This window comes from Giraffa tippelskirchi, chromosome 1 (genome assembly GCF_054371585.1).
Source record: "Giraffa tippelskirchi isolate mGirTip1 chromosome 1, T2T-mGirTip1v1.2.pri, whole genome shotgun sequence".
Taxonomy (NCBI): Eukaryota; Metazoa; Chordata; class Mammalia; order Artiodactyla; family Giraffidae; genus Giraffa; species Giraffa tippelskirchi.
In genome coordinates, this window is record NC_137275.1 from 2,109,634 (window position 1) to 2,130,747 (window position 21,114).

The following is a 21,114-nucleotide window of genomic DNA, read 5'->3' on the forward strand; positions in this document are numbered from 1 at the left end:
TGCCATTGCCTTCTCCAGCCTGCAGTTGCATTAGGGATTAAACGGAGGTGTTGGTCAGTTAGTATTTTAATCTCTTTGGTACTCTTTATAGAATTCCCTCAAAAACGTAGTAGTCTTCTGGTCTCACTGTTTCTAGTTAGTACCATGTCCTGGTAGCTGTCAGACACTCGGATCCTTTTTTGGATGTAATCATCAAGCCTGATTTCTTTTTCGCTTCCTCTTTGGATCATCCCTGTCTTCTGTATTTCTCCGGTGCCTGCTTCAGAGACCTCTGAAGTCATAGGTTTGGGTGAGAAGCAGGCACCTTTTATCTCATCTTCTTGGCCAGTCTGTCTCCTTTTTAAAATTTTGACTGAAAAGTCTCACTAGGAGTCTTTTGAGAAAGGCTCTGGGCAGGGTACTTTTTTGTAGCCATTCAGAGATATAGGAGCAATTAGCCATTGTGTTAATACATTCTCTCATACTTAATCGTGTGAGGCCTGTGTGGGGCTGACTCGTCAGTCCGTGTGGTTTTGCCAGGGGGCCGCTGTGTAGAGTAGGTGTTATACTATTGCGTTGAATTGAAGCTCCCTCTGTCCACGCGATCCTGGGCCAGCCCTGTTGGCGCTGCAGTTTCTTCTCTCTGCAGCGGAGAAAGCAGGTGTGTTAGTGACGCCCCCTGAGTTTTCGGTGGAGCCCAGTCCTGGAGGGGACCCGGGGTTTGGCCCACCCCACCTCTCTGACCTCAGAGCACCCTGCCCCGGCACGGTTTTACTCCTTGGAGTCAAGAAGCTGTGTTGAATGAATGAATGAATGCCACGTAGAAATAGATGGAGTGGACAACACTAACTTCCTTTACTCTTTTTTTCCCCCTTTTAGAAAGAAAGAACTCTCAGCCACCAAGAAAGACCGTGTGAATCATTGTCTGACAATATGTGAAAACATAGTGGCACAGTCTCTCAGGTAACTGCACTTTGAACTTTCTAGTGAAAATAGAACACTTCTGTGTTTTCATTCTTAATGGGCTAGAATGTTCTTTGTTGCCCCAGTTGTTTTGAAACCTTGACGGGACCCCTCCCCCTTCTGGCGGTGGGTATGGAGGATTTCCAGACACCGTAATGAGTAATGCTTCCTTCTTGTAATCTTACACTGTGTCGTTGTAACCATTTGGATAACTGAACAGCATGTTTGTATTTTACTTATTGTGGTGTGGGAACAAGAGCCTGCCCAATTACTGGGATCTCGTGGTTGCTTTTCTTCTGCGCTCTGCCCTGTCCTCCCTCTGGGGGTGCTCCCTGGTCATCACAGCTTTGGGATGGTGAGATCATGGGCGTTAACCGGAGGCCCACCTCCCTGGCTCAGGCTTTCCTCTGGGGTGAGCAGGCAGCACCTTCTTGTATCGCTTTTTGGCTGATTCTCCTCATTCTCCTTGCTTTTTACTGTCTGTCTGTCTTTCTGAGTACTGTTCCTTGTATCTGTGGGTGGTAGTTATTTTAAGCCTGTCTCTAAATGAGTGAGTAGGAAACAGATGTGCTTATGGTTTCTGAACTCCGTTACTCGGATGGGACGTGTGAAATACTTCTCTTGGAGTAAGTACATTCTCTTGGAGTAAATCATTCATGTTATTCTCCTGTTGGGAAGGGCTCTTTGTAATCTATTAGAAAAACCTCTAAGAATAATCACCTTGGTTTTTGTACTGACAGAAATTTGGTGATTCATTCATTTTTAGTGGCACATTGCCACTTGTATTTTATACTTGCCACTTGTATTTTATGCTTTCAAAGTGATTTCATGTAGAATATTTCATTTTAGTTGAACTCAATGCCATTTTGAAAGACAGCATATGATTACTGTTTTTATCTAATTTGTAGAAATATTGTGGGAAGAAATGAAGTGACAAGTGAGAATATGTGCTGAAAATAAAAATACAAAAATTCTAAGTTAGCACGCTATTGTAGACAACAGTACTAAGTAAAAGTAGGGGAGAAGGTTTGAATTATGTCTCCGCTCCGAATAAGCCAGGTAGCTTCGGACGAGGCCAACTTCTTGGGAGTCCCTGTGGCCTCGTCTTTGATGTGTAAACTCAGTGTACAGAGCTCTTATGGGAGGAGCGACACCCGTGGGACGCTGTTGAGAGCTGCGTGAAAGTGCTCATGAGCTCCTGAGAGGCAGAAATCTGTCCTGCGGTGGCGCACGTTGTCCTGCAAGCCGCCCTTACTCTCGTGTGAATGGACGTTGGATGCCTGGCACACCCCCGGCGCCTGCTGCTTCCTCAGACTTCCAGCATCCAGGTCTCGGGAAGGAACACCTCACATTGGAAGCTTATGGGCCCAGAAAACAGACCTTTTCATTCTGAGTGCTTCATGCCTGACGCTTACTTTGTTTCTTGATAATTCCCAGTGGACTTGATGGACTGTTGGCTTAGATTCACACCTGTATGTGGGTGTGTGTGTGTGTGAGTGAGTGTGTGTTCAATTGCTCAGTCATGTTTGACTCTTTGCAGCCCCATGGACTGCGGCCCACCAGGCTCCTCTTATCCATGTAATTTTTCAGGCAGGAATACTGGAGTAGATGCCATTTCCCTCCTCCAGTGGATCTTCCCCACCCAGGATTTGAACCTGCATCTCTTTTTTTTTTTTTTTTTTAATTGAATAAATTTATTTATTTTAGTTGGGGGCTAATTACTTTACAATATTGTAATAGTTTTTGCCATACATTGACATGAATCAGCCATGGGTTTACATGTGTTCCCCTTCCTGGACCCCCCACCCACCTCCCTCCCCATCCCATCCCTCTGGGTCATCCCATTGCCCCAGCCCTGAGCATTTGTCTCATGCATCGAACATGGGATGGTGTTCTGTTTCACTTATGATAATATACATGTTTCAATGCTATTCTCCCAGAACATCCCACCCTCACCTTCTCCCTCAGAGTCCATAAGACTGTTCTATGCATCTGTGTCTCTTATTCTGTCTCGCATATAGGGTTATCGTTACCATCTCTCAAATTCCATATATATGCATTAGTATACTGTATTGGTGTTTTTCTTTCTGGCTTACTTCACTCGGTGTAATGGGCTGCAGTTTCATCCATCTCAATAGAACCGATTCAAATGTATTTTTTTTTAATGGCTGAGTAATATTCCATTGTGTATATGTACCACAGCTTCCTTATCCATTGTCTGCTGATGGACATCTAGGTTGCTTCCATGTCCTGGCTATTGTAAACAGTGCTGCGATGAACATTGGGGTACACACGTCTCTTTCAATTCTGGTTTCCTCGGTGTGTATGCCCAGCAGTGGGATTGCTGGGTCATATGGCAGTTCTAGTCCCAGTTTTTTAAGGAATCTCCACACTGCTCTCCATAGTGGCTGTACTAGTTTGCATTCCCACCAACAGTGTAAGAGGGTTCCCTTTTCTCCACACCCTCTCTAGCATTTATTGTTTGTAGACTTTTGGATAGCAGCCATTCTGACTGGTGTGAAATGGTACCTCATTGTAGTTTTGATTTGTATTTCTCTAATAATGAGTGATGTTGAGCATCTTTTCATGTGTTTGTTAGCCATCTGTATGTCTTCTTTAAAGAAATGTCTGTTTAGTTCTTTGGCCCATTTTTTGATTGGGTCGTTTATTTTTCTGGAATTCAGCTGCAGGAACCTGCATCTCTTGTGTCTTCTGCATTCAGGCAGATTCTTGACCACCAGCGCCACCTGGGAAGTACGTTGAGATATGTTAAGACTGGTTTGTGGTTCACTTTGCCATTGTAAATCATGGTAATCGCTGTTAATAGTTTCTACATTCCTGTGTCTGTTCTGTTTTTATGGAGTAATGCTAATGGTCTTTGCGGTGCTTGTTCTACGTAGGATCAGATTAATGGGATATTTTTTGGAGCCAGAGAGGTTGTCTTTGGTCGCATCAGATCAAAGAATGTGTTTGTTTTAAGATGTTCTCCATACTTTTCAGAAATGTCGGGTTGTAGAGCTGCAGTGGATCTTGTATACACAGGTAATGATTTAGGAAGTCTTCGTGGCTGGCGTTTCCTGTGGTCTCTCCTCTAATGTACCTGATCTCTGGTATGTTCTTCAGCTTCTCTCAGGTACTGATCTTATCTCTCGGGGCTTATTTCAGGCAGCTTCTCGAGTCCTTGAGGTGTGTTGTGACTCAGCCTACTTCAGCTCTCAATTTGGTGGTCTGTCCTGCTGCTTCCTACATACGCATGAACATCAGAATCACCCAGAAAATTTGTTAGAAATACAGGAACGAAGATAACCTCACTGCCCTCTTTCCCCAGCACTCTGATGTTTTCTGTCCAGTGGAGAGTGAGGGTTCATTTTTAACTAGTTTCCTTTTGGGAGGACCTCGACCCCCTTGTCTAAGCAAGTGTACTTGATAAGGTGATTGGGTAAAAATAAGTGTACAGGAATCTATAGATTTCCCATCCCCATATATTAGCTTATATCTGTTAGAAAATATAATGCTTCAAGATCCAATTCATAGTAGCACCAACATATAATATTTCAAGAAATTGACAAGAGATATGCAGAAACTATGGAAGGACTGTATGGACTTCCTTGAAAGGGACAGATGACTACTGCTTTTTCAACATGGGAACAATTCCTTATCATAAAGTTAAACTTTCTCTAAATTAATCCATAAATTTAAAATGAGCTTGATCAAAATTCTAGTAGAGATATTTTTGAACTTGTTCATCTGCAAGAATAAATACATCAGTTTTAACAAACAAAATCTGAAACCATCAGTAATTAGTGAGACCTGGTGTTCATGACATTAAAATAGCTCTTAGACATTAAAAAAGGTACAGAATAGGAAGTGGGAAAATGTATGTGTGTATGTGCAGATATGAATTTACGATAAAGGTAACATCTTGTATTAGTGTGGAAATGATGGATTATTGAACCAGTTGACTATTTAGGGGAATATTCCTCATATTGCAGGCAAACATAAATGCCAGATTAATTACCTAAATGTAAGAGAGTGAAATTACTACAAAAAGAACATTTAATCTTAGTCTGTGGAATGCTTACAATATAAAGGAAAAAAGTGTTTTATCTAGAATATAGTTCAGTATGTCAAAATCTACTTTAAACTGAAACTTACATGCAACTTGGGGAAAGTATTGATGGTATATGTATCAAAGGTTTAATAGCTTCTTTAGAGAGAAATTGTAAACCATTAAGAAAAAGGCTGTCTTTCTAATAGGAAAACAGGCAAAACTATGAATGGGCAGTTTGGAAAAGAAGAAATGTAACTGAGCCAGTAGACATAATAGCTAACACTTATTTCATGCTTCCTGTAGAGAAATGTTCAGATTTACTAGTAATCACTGGAATGAGACTAAAACAAAAATCAGAACATTTCTTTTTTACCTGTCAAATTTACAGACATTAAAAAATACTGAGGATTTTGTCAGAGATGATGCAACTTTTTTAAAAGGCAACTTGGGGGATTTCACGGTCCAGGGGCTAAGACTTTGTGCTGCCGATGCAGCGGGCCCAGGGTCGATTCCTGGTCAGGGAACTAGATCCCGTGTGCCGCAACTAAGACCCGGCACAGCCAAATAAATACATACTTAAAAAAATAAAAGGCAGTTTGGCCTGTTTGATTTGGCCATTTCGCTTCAGGGGTTTCTCCTTAGGAAAGTGTCCGGTGATACTGGTGCAATGCTAGTCATCCCGTTAAAGAATGAAAAATAATCTTGATGACTTACCTACAGGGGAATTGAAAAACTTGATACATTTATGGAAAGGAATATTAGTTAACTTTATTAAAGATGATTTCTAGATCTGTGACTAGGTGATATAATAATAATATGATAAAGATTAAATTAAAAAATTATGAAGGATTTTTGCTTCTGACTAAGATGGTTAGATAGCATCACCGACTCAGCGGACATGAGTTTGAGCAAACTCTGGGAGACAGTGGAGGACAGGGGAGCCTGGCGTGCTGCAGTCCGTGGGGTCACAGAGTCAGACATGACTGAGCGACTGAACAGCAAGATAAGTGACAAGGACAGGGTTTGCCTTCCTGCCCAAAGCAGTTGATAATGGATGCAATGCATTAACTGTGGTTTTCAAGGCATCAGGTATTAGGCATCTCTGGAAAAATGGAAAGCTAATGCTATGAGCCTCAGGATTTCCCCAGATGACTGCCTGGAGGGGGTTTCCCAGTGAGGGCGGGAGGAGGGGAAACCCGGGAGAGCCCATGGTTGCTGAGACAGAGTTGATGGCCTCAGGAGGCAGGGTGGCTGGGACCATGGGGAGAAGATCAGAGAGGGACAAGCTGCACAGAGAGACCTGGAGACCCACGAGGGCTCTCCGGTCTCAGCTGAGTCTTGCTGCAGACAGTGGCCTGGAGCTGCAGGTAGAGTCACCTGAAGGGGCTGGAGGGAGCAGGAGCTGAAACTCCCAAGTGCGGGAAGAGCTCCTGCTCTCACCAGCCAGAGGGGGAACCTCATTCTTCTGGCGCCTTGGGTCAGCTGCTCAGAAGGGTTTGCCTTCACAGCAGGGGTGACTGACTTCAGCCCTAGATGAGATGCTGTTCTGATCCTGCCTACAGGCGGAGCCCAGGGCGGCCCTAGTCCTTCAGAATAACACAGTTGCATTCCAGGGCAAGCTTCAAGAACGTCGGAATTCAGAAGTGTATAGCGCCCAACAAGATAGAAGTTATAAGGTCTAGCATCTGGTCGGAAATGGTCAGGAATGCCAAGAAGCAGGAGAACATGCCCAACGGTGAGGAAAATAGCTGAAGCTGACCCAAACAATATTTAACCCGGAAGAAGGCAGGGAAGAGGGCCAATAAAGAGCATACGGACCAAACAGGGAAGTCGCAGTACAGTGGCAGATTCAAACCTAGTTTTAGGGACTTTTCTGGTGGTCTGGTGATTAAGAATCCTCCTTCTAACGCAGGGGACATGGGTTCAATCCCTGGTCAAGAAGCTGGGATCCCACATGTTGCAAGACAGCTGAGCCTGAGTGCCACAGTGAAGAGCCTGGGCGCCGCAGCTGAGACCCGTTGAGGCCAAAAAATAAAAAATAAACCTAGTTATATCAATAATGACATGAAATGCAAAAGATTTTTCAGATCAAATGAGAAGCAAGACCCAATCTCTGCTGCCTACAAGAAATACATTTTAAATATAAAGATTCATATAGGTTAACAGTAAGACAATGGAAAGAGGTTCACCATGTTGGCCCTGAACAGATGGAAGCTGATATTACCATCAAGTGAAAGTGAAAGCCGCTCAGTTGTGTCTGACTCTTTGTGGCCCCATGGACTATACAGTCCATGGGATTCTCCAGGCCAGAATATTGGAATGGGTAGCCTTTCCCTTCTCCAGGGGATCTTCCCAATGCAGGGATCAAACCTAGGTCTCCCACATTGCAGGTGGATTCTTTACCAGCTGAGCCACAAGGGGAGCCCTGTTATCATCGAAGTGGGTCTCTAATCCAAGGCCATGACCTGGAATAGGATCATCATTTCATAACAACAGTAAAGGCATCAGTTCATCAAGTGGGCATGACAGCCCTAAATGTGTATGTGCTTAAGTCCAGAGCTTCAGAAACACACGAAGCAAAACCTGATGGAATTGCAAGGAGAAAAAGACAAACCCACAGTTACAGGCAGATGTCAGTGGCCTCTCTCAGAAATTCTTAAAATCTGGATCTAGAAAACTGAAAACACTGTCCCACTGTGTCCTGATCGACATTTACAGAAGCTCCATGCAGGAGAGCAGAAGACCCCTTCCTTTCGAGTGCCCACAGGACACGTGCCAAGGAAGACTGGCGGGGCCGTAAGCAGGTCTGTGGACGTAAATCACTTAACGTCACACAAAGCATGCTCTCCGACCTCAGTGTAGGTGTCTGGGACTCTACTGCTGAAAAGCAGTCTTGAAAAGCCCCCACTATGTGGAAAGCAAATAGCACATTTCCACATGACCCATGGGTCAAAGAGGAAGTCAAAAGGGAAATTTGAAAATATTTTGAATTGAGTGAAAATAAAAAGGAAGGATTGAAAAACTTGTAATATGCTGCTATAGCATGTTAAAGGGGCATTTATAGCATTAAACGTCTATTTTATAAAAGAAGAAAGGTCTCAGACCTTCAGTAACCTCAGTATACCTTAGAAAACTAAAAAGCAAATGAGACCCAAATTTAGCAGAAGAATGGCCATACTAAAAATAACAAAAGTCAGTAAAATTCAAAACAGAAGTGTATAGGAAAGTCAATAAAACGAAAGGTGTGTTCTTTGAGAAGGTCAGTAAGAGGAGTAAGACTGATCAGGAAAAAATGAAGTCACAAGTTTCTAATGTCTGGAAAAGGGAAACGGTGTCAGTGTAGGTTGTACAGATAGTAAAAGGATAACAAGGAAATATGAACTTTATGCCAGTAAATTCAGCCACTTAGATGATGGGCACGTTTCTTTTTCGAAAAGCACTGTTTATTCTGTTTGGCGGTGCTGGGTCTTCGTTGCTGCGCACGGGCTTTCTGTAGTTGGGGCCAGCGGGGGCTGCTCTCCGTTGTGATCGGTAGGCCTCTCATTGTAGTGGCTTCTCTTGCTGTGGAGCACAGGCTCTAGGCCCACAGGCTTCAGTGGTTTCGGCTGTCAGGCTCTAGAGCACAGGCTCAACGTCTGTGGGGTACGGGTTTAGTTGCTCCATGGCATGTGAAGTCTTTGTGGACCAGGGATCAAACCCATGTCCCCTGCACTGACAGGCGGATTCCTGTCCGCTGTAGCATCAGGCAAGTGCGATGGACAAGTTTCTTGAAAGACCAACTTCTAAAGCTCTCTCAAGCAGAAATAGATAGCCTGACTAGCCCTGTGTCTCTTTGTTGTGTTTTTGGGGCGTGCTGTGCAGCTCGCAGAATCTGTTCCCCCGCCAGGGGTCGAACCTGGGGCCACAGCAGCAAGAGCTCAAGAGTGCTAACCACTTGGCACCAGGGACTCCCTAAGTCCTCTATCTATTTTATTAAATTAAAATTTAAAAACAGTATTTGATTTAGTTATTGGAGAGCTTCTTAAAAGCATGGTTAGAAGTAGTATGTAAACCTACTTTTTTCTTTTTTAAAAATTGAGAGAGAATGGGCCCACAACACCGTGAGTCTGGTGGTTTGATTCCCTTGTATAATGCACTGCGGCAACCTAGTGTCAGCCAGCACCTCTGTCGTATCGTCGTCATTCCTTTTTGTGTGTTGAGAGCACTAAAGAGCTAGTCTCTTAGCAACTTTGAAGTTTAAAATGCAGTATTGCTGACTGCAATCACTAGGCTGTGCTTCCGAGTTCAGGTTATCTACTAATTACAAGTCAGCCTGCTTTTTCAGCTGTGAATTGTATGGAATCTCTACACACGTATTTCTGTCTCCCCCCCCCCCCCCCGCCTTTTAAAGGTTTATCTAATTACTTGTTTTGGGCTGTGCTGGGTCTTCGCTCCTTCTCGGGCTTCCTCTAGTTGCAGCAGGCGGGGGGTGCTCTGATCGCGGTGTGCAGGCTCAGTATTGTGCCCGGGCTTAGCTGTCCCCACAGCACGTGGGAGCCTGCCAGTCTTCCCAGACCAGGGAGCGAGCCCGTGTCCCACCACTGGACCACCACGGAAGCCCCCAATAAAATAGTTCTGATGAAAATTTTGTGTCTGAATTCAGATGTGCTGTAAAAAAGATTGTTCTATAGCACAGTAATGTCTTCATGTTGATTACATGTTGAAGTAATATTTTGGATACATTGGGTTAAATGAAATATATTATTAAGATGAACTTTACCTGTAACGTAAATGTAACGTCCTTTTTCTCTTCCAGAATCCCACACAGGATACCAGAAACCTAACTGCGTTTCATCATCGTGTGTTCTCTTGGCTGTGACAGTCTCTCTTCTCTTTTCATTTAGAAATTCTCCAGAATTTCAGAAACTTCTGGGCATCGCTATGGAACTTTTTCTGCTGTGCAGTGATGACGCGGAGTCAGATGTCAGGATGGTGGCTGACGAATGCCTCAACAAAGTCATAAAAGTAAGAACCCTCTGGACGGTGTTCTCTGAGATGCGATCACTGTAGCTAAGGGAAGAAGCTGTGACTTGGTGTTCTTTTGTTCTGAGTAGCAAAGTCCTTTAGGTCATCTGCACTTTTTTAATCGAATAGTGTGTGGTTTGGAGGGACTCTAGTGTCTGCCAGGGTACTGGCTGTACCTGTCCCGTCAGAGGAAGCGGGTTTCCCCTCATGCCTGCGCGGGGCATAGGGCAGGGATGGGCGCTGGCAGTGGCCTCTGGGGGCTCTTGGACCGAGTGTCACTCTGTCGAGAAACCAAGACGCCCCGAGAAGGCAAGGGGACGGGCGGTGGAATCCGCCGTTGATGTCTTCGTCTCCCGAGTCCTGGGTCAGGCAGGACTGTTCACAGGTAAGGACGTGCCTTCTCTGGTAGCTTGGCTGGAGTTCTGGCTGGAGTTGGTGTGACGTGACTGGGGAGATAGGAGTTCCCAGAAAAGGTTGGTGAAGCCAGAGCCACCTGGGTGGGAGGTGAGGTGAGGAGCGCGGGGGGACAGGGGTCCTCTTTGCTCAGGCTTTCCCAGTGCAGAGTTTGTACCCAAGATCACTGTAGCTTTAATCCACTTTTCCCTTTTCCTGTTTTCTGCTGCCATTGAAGATGAAGTTCTTTCATAATTCTTACTATCTTGGAAAACTGCCTTTGTTTTTCTCATTCTTCCCTTCTCCTTGTTTGTATCCCCAACCATCCTGGGGTTTCAGCTGACAGTGTGCTCCTGCCTTCAGATAATGTAGTCTCAGATGGGGAGCATGTTTGTTCAGAAATGTCTGAACGCATGGTGTAAGTTCTGAGCTCTGGGAGATGTTGGCAGCTCATCATTGCAGTCTGGAGGTGGAGGTGATTTCTGTCTGGGGAGGCAGAGCAGGCTCCCTGGAGGTGGTGGCAGTGAGGTGAATGAGAAGATTTGGGACCTTCTCTTTTTTTGGCTCACTGTGTGGCTTGTGGGATCTGGGTTTCCCCCACCAGGGATTGAACCCGGGCCCCACTGCAGTGGAAGCAAGGAGTGCTCTAGGGACGTCCCTTAGGACCTTCTTAACGCTTGCAGCCTCACAGAGGAGGGGGACTCTACCAGAGAACGGGAGATGTTGAGGATCAGTTCAAGGGGTTTGCACTTTATTTGGTAGAGAATGAAGAAAGGGAAGAGCTCTCGAGGATTTGTAACCTGGTAGTTGAAGTAGCCTGGTGGTGCCTTGTAGCCTGCCTTGGACAGAAGAGAGACTTTGTGCCCAGAATCCATGAGGGAGGCTAAATGTCCAGGGAAGAGAGGTGGGGCCCTGAGCCAGGAGGAGGTGCTGGGGTGCCGGTGAGGAGCAGAGGTTGGGCTGTCACGGACTGGACCTGGCGGCTGTGTGTCCACCCCGGTGTGGAGGTGGAGGCAGGAGCAGGGAGGGCTCAGGTGGCACATTAGCATTGCCTGTGGCTGTGAGTGCCCATTCAGTGCTATTTCTCGGCTTTGAAGTTTACTTTTCTCCTGTAATAAAATACATTTGACATTAGTTTATAAAACATTTATAAAGTGAAACAAAACTTGGATATGCCTTCTAGTTTTACTGGCCAAGCCGTGTTTTACTATATACTTGTCCGTTTTGATGTGCTTGTTTGAGGGACTGTAGTCCAAACTGAAATAGTAGAATTAGAATTTTAAAATATCCTAGGCATTATTCAGAACCTCCCAGAATGTGACCCTGTTTTGAATTTCAAGCTGGCTGAGCTTCTGTGGGTTTGCTAAGACCAGCTTGGTTTATAGCTGTCACATGCTTATATCACAGGAAAGGAAGAGGTCTTTTCTGTGGAGGCTTGGTTATATCTTCCCTCTCTTCTTGTGGACAAGCCATTGGCAGTACCGTTTCGGAGGAGAGGGTTCTCATGGCTGAGAGCGGGGCACAGAGATCTTTCCGTCTTGAGAAGCCATCTCCAGCGTGGACTTTGTGTCGTTGCTGGTGGTTGCCATCAGCCATTATTCCTGGGTTGAAGTTGCCCGTGTGGCCATTTCGGTTTGACTTGTAATCGAGCAACAGGGTCAGGGCTCTGAGGAGCCTGTGGTTCCAGCAGGTTCGTGTGTCGCTGGGGCCCTGAGGTGGGGAGCACGTGTGCCTCACGGGCAGACCAGACCTTTGGGAAGGGTGCGGCTTCTGCGTGGAGAGGCGTGTTCCCATGCCAGAATCAGGGCTCTGACCTTGGGTATCCATCTCCTGTCCCACTTGGCTCTGCAGACTCCAGGGAATTGCTGATGTTGGATCATCATTAAAAACAATGGTTAAAGAATGTGCTTTAATGACTAAAAATGATTCAAGTATGTACTTTAATTGAATATAAGAGCTTTAGAGTGAATTTGAACTATCTACCATTTAATTTTGATATTATGTAGTGTTTGATTGTAATGAATATTCTTTTCTTTCCTTTTTTAAATATTATGGTGAATGACCTGTATCTAGTTGGTAACTTCCTGCATACATATACTTCTTTCTTAATGAACAGGTTTTCAATTTAGTTGCCATTATATTCTCCTTTGCATCAACACTGAAGTTTTAGTTGCCCTTTCGATTCCTTTAGAACTGCTTCGTGGTTGTCGTTCAGTCGCTCAGTCGTGTCCAACTCTTTGCGGTCCCGTGGACTGCAGCACGCCAGGCTCCCCTGTCCTTCACCATCACTCTTAGAACTGCTAGTAAGTAGAATGTATCTTCTCTGAACAAATCTCTTGTGTTTTGTTGTAGGCTTTGATGGATTCCAATCTTCCGAGGTTGCAGCTAGAACTCTATAAGGAAATTAAAAAGGTGGGTTTTTGTTTTTCATTATTGAAAAAAGTCTATTGATCCACTGTATTGAGTAATGTATGAAATTTTCTTTTATTTGATAAGTAAAAATATTAGAAGGAAACAAATGCTGTTGGATAAAGTAGACTCTATTGTTTTACTTCTTCTCAGAAAGTTGTTGTTCTTCATTGTTTATTAGATGAGATGGGAATTAAAATGGGAGTTTTTAAAAAAATTCTTTATAATTTCATCCCATTAAACCTTAAAATTTCAAAAGTAGCTGCACACTTAAATGGCCTTTTCTCTAAAATTAGAAATTAGCAGTGAAAACAGCGCTTTTGTTTATCTGAAGTCCTGTTGATGACCGGTGTCTGTGACTCCTCCGGTAACACACCGCTCCTTCACTCCCTCAGAACGGCGCTCCTCGGAGCCTGCGCGCTGCCCTGTGGAGGTTTGCCGAGCTGGCTCACCTGGTTCGGCCTCAGAAATGCAGGTGAAGTGGGTGCTGTGGGTCGTCACTGTTGCTGTTATTTTGGTCGGGAGGCCAGCTCCTGTGGACTCTTTCTGTCTCAGCTCAAAAGTCGTTTCTCTGAAGGTCTCCCCTCCCCCCCATCTGAAGCCGCCCACCTCCTCCCATCCCACCGCAGTCCGTGCCGTCCGCTTCCTCTCCCTCACGGCAGCCGTGGCTCAGAAACGCTCTCACACACCTGTTCACTTTCTGCCCCCCCCTCCATGGCACGTGCGTCCCAGGACAGGGGGCGTCCCTGTCGGCCTGCTGTAGCCCAGCACTGCGGACGGTGTCTGCCCGGGGGCTCGCCAAGGAGATGCTTGTCAGGTGGTCAAAGACTGCGTGCCACCTCGCTGTTGCTCATCGTAGGGATTATAGAAAACTCTGTCTGTTACATGGGTTAAAAGTACAAAGTGTGAGGAAAGTTTTGACTGATTGAAACAGTTGTATCTTTTTACTTTATTTTAATTGGAGGATAATTTCCTTATGGTGTGGTGGTGGTTTTTGCGATGAATCGCCCATGGGTGCACACGTGTCCCCCTCCCTGAAGCCCCTCCCGCCTCCCTCCCTGCCCCACCCCTTGGGCTGTCCTGGAGCACCGGCTTTGAGTGCCCCGCTTCATGCATCGAGCTTGCGCTGGTCATCTCTTTTACATATGGTGATAGACATGTTTCCGTGCTGTTCTCTCAAATCATCATCCCACCCTCACCTTCTCCCACATAGTCCAAAAGTCTGTTCTTTACATCTGTGTCTCTTTTTCTTAATGGATTGAAAACCAAAAGAAGGACCATAGCTTCAACTCCTTTCTCGTCTCCGTAACCAGCAAGACGTGCTGACGTCTATGGACGCTTTGGCTCTGTCCCTGTGGAACTGGTGGAGTGGCAGAAACCCTCTCCTTTGGCACCAAACAATGATCTGTTCCACGGGGTCTGAGTGTGATAAGAATCTTACACTACTGTGGACCTACAGTCACTAGGGAAATTTCTCTATATAACCTTGTTCCTTTACTGTTCTTACTTTGAAAACTTTTTATTAATATATGTGTTGCTTCAGAGCAACACATGCCAGGTTTTCCACATAGAAGCCAAAGCGACCTTAAAAACTATGATTGGGTCATGCCATTCCCTTACTTGAACTTGTCACTCGTTTCCCACGGCCGTTCAGAAAAGTCCAGGCTCTGTACAGGCCCAGGGAGGTCTGGCCCCAGAGCCCGCGTCACCTCAGACTCTCTGTTGACTCACTGGCCTGCCTTGACTTCTCTGAAAAGTGGGGCGTGTGTTCCTTCTGATATCTGGCATATTTTTCCTTGGGGTCATCTCTTTCTCGGAGGGCCCGTCTCCCTCCCTGTACAGTCCCAGGGGTGCACGCATCCCAGGGGTGCCCCTGCTTGTTGCTCGTCTCTGCCTCTAGAGGGCGCCCCTGTCTCCACCCAGTTTGTTCTGTGGCTTCAGCTCGTCTGTCCTGTGACCACTCCTCTCCAGGCCGGCACTGTCTGCTGCTGTCTCAAGGGCCGGGCCTTCTCACTAAGGCCTTATTCAGTGTGAATGCTGAGAAAGGAGTTGTGCAATCCTTCCTTTTCAAGAAAGCTCTCTTCTCATTTCTTAGTGTTTTCTTATGTTACCTGTTATTTTCTAATTTAAAATCTGACTGTTTTAATAGCTATCATACTTTACTGCAGAGAATTTCTAAAACAAGCTATTGATTCATCTGCATTGAGTCTTCCTGCTGAGGTTTGTTTATTTTCCCGGAAGGACTCTTGCATGTAAAAGCTGGTTTCTCCCTAACAGGTACTGGACTGACCGCTCGTGTTTCTCACTGAGGTAGACCTGGCAGGGTAACTGCTGTTCCTCCGCCACCACAGGCCGTACCTGGTGAACCTGTTGCCTTGCCTGACACGCACAAGCAAGAGACCTGAGGAGTCTGTTCAGGAGACGTTGGCTGCAGCGATCCCTAAAATCATGGCTTCTTTCGGCAACTTTGCGAACGACAATGAGATTAAGGTATGAGTGTTGCCTCAAGCAACAAGTGTGTGAACGAGTCTTAGTGGGAGTCGCGCTTTTGCACAGACAGGCCTTTGAGAGTGCTTCATTTGGATTATAATCTTTTGAGTTCTTGAAGGCTCACAAAGAGCCTCTTTCCCCTTCTGCCTTCTTATTGTGGGTGAGAAGTTGAATACGGAGACAGTTTACAGAAGCAAGTTCAAAAGGCATTTTGCCAGAGCAGACTGGTTTCGGTGTCCAGGATTGACTGCTTGGCCTGATTGAGGACAAGCGGCGGCCCCTGAAGTGCAGGCAGAGAAGGCACACCGATGACGTCTTTGGGCGCGAGTGCCCTGCGGCCGGGGGACCGCTCGGCTTCCTGTTTGGTTTTGCCCCAGCCGGCGGTCTTCAGACCCTCTCTGGGGTCCTGTTCATAGTGTCCTGGCACACGCTCCGAGGATTACCAAGAGTCTTCACCTTCTTTTAGTGGGTCATTCCTGTGTCAGTGTTTCTCTTGGTATTTCCCTCTACGTTTCTAAATAACGTGCTTACATTGCAGGCTTTGGGTTTTTTATTTGTTTATTTTACAGTGGAGAAGATGAGTTTAGCTCTAACCCTGCTTCCATCTTTTTACCACAGTGATGTAAATATGGGGTGTGCACGTTATTATGTGCTATTATGTGCTATTCCAAAGAATAGCAGGGAGAGATAAGAAAGCCTTCCTCGGCGATCAGTGCAAAGAAATAGAGGAAAACAACAGATTGGGAAAGGCTAGAGATCTCTTCAAGAAAATTAGAGATACCAAAGGAATATTTCATGCAAAGATAGGCTCAATAAAGGACAGAAATGGTATGGACCTAACAGAAGCAGAAGATACTAAGAAGAGGTGGCAAGAATACACAGAAGAACTGTACAAAAAAGATCTTCACGACCCAGATAATCACGATGGTGTGATCACTCACCTAGAGCCAGACATCCTGGAAGGTGAAGTCAAGTGGGCCTTAGAAAGCATCACTACGAACAAAGCTAGTGGAGGTGATGGAATTCCAGTTGAGCTATTTCAAATCCTCAAAGGTGATGCTGTGAAAGTGCTGCACTCGATATGCCAGCAAATTTGGAAAACTCAGCAGTGGCCACAGGACTGGAAAAGGTCAGTTTTCGTTCCAATCCCAAAGAAAGGCAATGCCAAAGAATGCTCAAACTACCACACAGTTGCACACATCTCACATGCTAGTAAAATAATGCTCAAAATTCTCCAAGCCAGGCTTCAGCAATACGTGAACCGTGAACTTCCAGATGTTCAAGCTGGTTTTAGAAAAGGCAGAGGAACCAGAGATCAAACTGCCAACATCCACTGGATCATCGAAAAGCAAGAGAGTTCCAGAAAAACATCTATTTCTGCTTTATTGACTATGCCAAAGCCTTTGACTGTGTGGATCACAATAAACTGTGGAAAATTCTTCAAGAGATGGGAATACCAGACCACCTGACCTGTCTCTTGAGAAAGCTGTATGCAGGTCAGGAAGCAACAGTTGGAACTGGACATAGAACAACAGACTGGTTCCAAATAGGAAATTGAGTACGTCAAGGCTGTATATTGTCACCCTGCTTATTTAACTTATATGCAGAGTACATCATGAGAAACGCTGGGCTGGAAGAAACACGAGCTGGAATCAAGATTGCTGGGAGAAATATCAATAACTTCAGATATGCAGATGACACCACCCTTGTGGCAGAAAGTGAAGAAGAACTAAGGAGCCTCTTGATGAAAGTGAAAGAGGAGAGTGAAAAAGTTGGCTTAAAGCTCAACATTCAGAAAACTAAGATCATGGCATCTGGTCCCATCACTTCATGGAAAATGGATGGGAAACAGTGTCAGACTTTTATTTTTTTGGGCTCCAGAATCACTGCTGATGGTGACTGCAGCCATGAAATTAAAAAGCGCTTACTCCTTGGAAGGAAGGTTATGGCCAACCTAGATAGCATATTTAAAAGCAGAGACATTACTTTGCAAACAAAAGTCCGTCTAGTCAAGGCTATGGTTTTTCCAGTAGTCATGTATGGATGTGAGAGTTGGATGGTGAAGAAAGCTGAATGCCGCAGAATTGATGCTTTTGAAGTGTGGTGTTGGAGAAGACTCTTGAGAGTCCCTTGGACTGCAAGGAGACCCAATCGATCCATCCTAAAGGAGATCAGTCCTGGGTGTTCATTGGAAGGACTGACATTGAAGCTGAAACTCCAGTACTTTGGCCACCTCATGCGAAGAGTTGACTCATTGGAAAAGACTCTAATGCTGGGTAGGACTGGAGGCAGGAGGAGAAGGGGACAACAGAGGATGAGATGGTTGGATGTCATCACTGATTTGATGGACATGGGTTTGGGTAGACTCCGCGAGTTGGTGATGGACAGAGAGGCCTGGCGTGCTGCAATTCATGGGGTTGCAAAGAGTCGGACACGACTGAGCGACTGAACTGAACTGATGTTATTATGCCTCATTAATAGTCACAGCTAGCTATGTTCTCTGCTGTGGTTATGGTTCTTTGTGTATCTTTTTGGTGTTTCTGGAGTCAGCGGTTGCCTCTCTTTCATTTGCTTATTACCCTCTGGCGATCTCCATCGCGTCACGCCTTCTGCTGGCGCTGTAAGTGTGTCTCAGTGTGCTTGTGTGCACGACGGCTAGTTGACTGGACCTGGCTCCGCCCCTGGCCGTCGTGGTTCTCCGGCTGCCGCTCCAGCCTGGTGGGGCTCCTTGGGTCTGTCCTGCAGTGTCCTGGCTCCCCCATCAGAGGCCTGAGTCCCGGCTGCCAGGTCCCCGTCTCTCTAGGCTTACTGCTAGAGAGGAGCTGTGCGGACAGTCTCACTGGTCAGAAGGCAGTCTTTTCCTCAGTCTCTGTCTTCTCTCTGTGCCTGGCGTCTGTCCTCCACTCTGGCGGTCTCTCTGGGGTCCCGTCCCTGCGGGAGATGGGGAGCGGTATCCACGTCCCGAGCCGTCTGGGCGGCAGAGAGCCATGGCAGTCCGCCCGGAAACAGCCCACTGCGTAGCTGTCTGTCCCCATGCCCAGGCCACGCTCACGGGTCTCTGGTGCCCCTGCACCCGAGCTCTCCGTAGCGCTCTGTGGCCGAGCTTGCTTTGGGTGGGGCTTTCAACCCTTCTCACCAGCTCCTAAAAAGGCTTGTGTGGGAGCTCCTTCGTGTGGGCCCCTGGTCACTCAGTTCCCTCTTGTTTACTGTCTAGCTTCCAAATTTGCGAATGCCTCTAGTCTGCCATTGTCCCTGTCCTGTTCTTTTTATCCGTGTAAGTTTATGCCTTTGACACCTTGTGCCCATGTTTCTGTGGGGTGTCTGGGCGGTAGAGGTTCACTTGTCTGAGCCAGCATGTTTCATTAGAAGCCTCCTGACAGGAGCCCTGTCGTGGTTAATATGGAGACTCTCAAGCTTTTCTTTGACTGATGTGGAATGAAGAACAGCACAGCACATGGATCACACGTGACTCCTTGACTAGAAGTCAAAGCCAGCCTCTCCTTGTGGCCACTGCCCAGGTCTGGACGTGCAGTATTAGTGGCACCGAGGAGCCTCTGCCAGCCTCTCTCTGTCTCCGTTCCTTCCTTCCTCCCCAGGGCTGATCACACTGACCTGGTGTCTAATGCTGGAGGGTCTGTCTTTAAGTTGTGTCCATGGAGAACCTCACAGTGTGTGAGCTGTGGGCATGGAGAACCTCACAGTGTGTGAGTACGTAAGTTACAGTGTGTGAGCTGTGGGCATGGAGAACCTCACAGTGTGTGAGTACGTAAGTTACAGTGTGTGAGTTGTAGCCATGGAGAACCTCACAGTGTGTGAGCTGTGGCCGTGGAGAACCTCACAGTGTGTGAGTACGTAAGTCACAGTGTGTGAGCTGTGGCCGTGGAGAGCCTCACAGTGTGTGAGTACGTAAGTCACAGTGTGTGAGCTGTGGCCGTGGAGAACCTCACAGTGTGTGAGCTGTGGCCGTGGAGAACCTCACAGTGTGTGAGCTGTGGCCGTGGAGAACCTCACAGTGTGTGAGTACGTAAGTCACAGTGTGTGAGCTGTGGCCGTGGAGAACCTCACAGTGTGTGAGCTGTGGCCGTGGAGAACCTCACAGTGTGTGAGCTGTGGCCGTGGAGAACCTCACAGTGTGTGAGTACGTAAGTCACAGTGTGTGAGCTGTGGCCGTGGAGAACCTCACCGTGTGTGAGCTGTGGCCGTGGAGAGCCTCACAGTGTGTGCTGTGGCCGTGGAGAGCCTCACAGTGTGAGCTGTGGCCGTGGAGAGCCTCACAGTGTGAGCTGTGGCCGTGGAGAGCCTCACAGTGTGAGCTGTGGCCGTGGAGAACCTCACCGTGTGTGAGCTGTGGCCGTGGAGAACCTCACCGTGTGTGAGCTGTGGCCGTGGAGAACCTCACCGTGTGTGAGCTGTGGCCGTGGAGAGCCTCACAGTGTGTGCTGTGGCCGTGGAGAGCCTCACAGTGTGAGCTGTGGCCGTGGAGAGCCTCACAGTGTGAGCTGTGGCCGTGGAGAGCCTCACAGTGTGAGCTGTGGCCGTGGAGAGCCTCACCGTGTGTGAGCTGTGGCCGTGGAGAACCTCACCGTGTGTGAGCTGTGGCCGTGGAGGGCCTCACAGTGTGAGCTGTGGCCGTGGAGAGCCTCACCGTGTGTGAGCTGTGGCCGTGGAGAACCTCACCGTGTGTGAGCTGTGGCCGTGGAGGGCCTCACAGTGTGTGAGCTGTGGCCGCGGAGAACCTCACAGTGTGTGAGTACGTAAGTCACAGTGTGTGAGCTGTGGCCGTGGAGAGCCTCACAGTGTGAGCTGTGGCCGTGGAGAGCCTCAGTGTGTGCGCTGTGGCCGTGGAGAGCCTCACCGTGTGTGAGCTGTGGCCGTGGAGAGCCTCACAGTGTGAGCTGTGGCCGTGGAGAGCCTCACTGTGTGTGAGCTGTGGCCGTGGAGAACCTCACTGTGTGTGAGCTGTGGCCGTGGAGGGCCTCACCGTGTGTGAGCTGTGGCCGTGGAGAACCTCACTGTGTGTGAGCTGTGGCCGTGGAGAACCTCACTGTGTGTGAGCTGTGGCCGTGGAGGGCCTCACCGTGTGTGAGCTGTGGCCGTGGAGAGCCTCACCGTGTGTGAGCTGTGGCCGTGGAGGGCCTCACAGTGTGAACTGTGGCCGTGGAGGGCCTCACCGTGTGTGAGCTGTGGCCGTGGAGAACCTCACTGTGTGTGAGCTGTGGCCGTGGAGGGCCTCACCGTGTGTGAGCTGTGGCCGTGGAGGGCCTCACAGTGTGTGAGCTGTGGCCGTGGAGGGCCTCACAGTGTGAGCTGTGGCCGTGGAGAGCCTCACCGTGTGTGAGCTGTGGCCGTGGAGAACCTCACCGTGTGTGAGCTGTGGCCGTGGAGGGCCTCACAGTGTGAGCTGTGGCCGTGGAGAGCCTCACCGTGTGTGAGCTGTGGCCGTGGAGAACCTCACCGTGTGTGAGCTGTGGCCGTGGAGGGCCTCACAGTGTGTGAGCTGTGGCCGCGGAGAACCTCACAGTGTGTGAGTACGTAAGTCACAGTGTGTGAGCTGTGGCCGTGGAGAGCCTCACAGTGTGAGCTGTGGCCGTGGAGAGCCTCAGTGTGTGCGCTGTGGCCGTGGAGAGCCTCACCGTGTGTGAGCTGTGGCCGTGGAGAGCCTCACAGTGTGAGCTGTGGCCGTGGAGAGCCTCACTGTGTGTGAGCTGTGGCCGTGGAGAACCTCACTGTGTGTGAGCTGTGGCCGTGGAGGGCCTCACCGTGTGTGAGCTGTGGCCGTGGAGAACCTCACTGTGTGTGAGCTGTGGCCGTGGAGAACCTCACTG

At 47.7% G+C, this 21,114-nt stretch overlaps 1 protein-coding gene across 13 annotated transcripts in view; it reads left to right on the forward strand.

Moving 5' to 3' along the window:
- The window catches only part of HTT (huntingtin), a 131,795-nt gene that overhangs the window by 17,843 nt on the left and 92,838 nt on the right, over positions 1–21,114 (forward strand). For 5 of the 13 annotated variants that reach the window (XM_081580280.1, XM_081580319.1, XM_081580301.1 and 2 more), the window contains exons 2-6: positions 859–942; positions 9,877–9,997; positions 12,743–12,802; positions 13,195–13,274; positions 15,151–15,289. In XM_081580280.1, the coding sequence (XP_081436406.1) occupies positions 859–942; positions 9,877–9,997; positions 12,743–12,802; positions 13,195–13,274; positions 15,151–15,289 (484 nt within the window). Of the gene's footprint in view, positions 1–858; positions 943–973; positions 1,102–9,876; positions 9,998–12,742; positions 12,803–13,194; positions 13,275–15,150; positions 15,290–21,114 lie in introns of those variants that run through there. The other 8 variants (XM_081580329.1, XM_081580358.1, XM_081580338.1 and 5 more) reach the window with 5 other exon arrangements.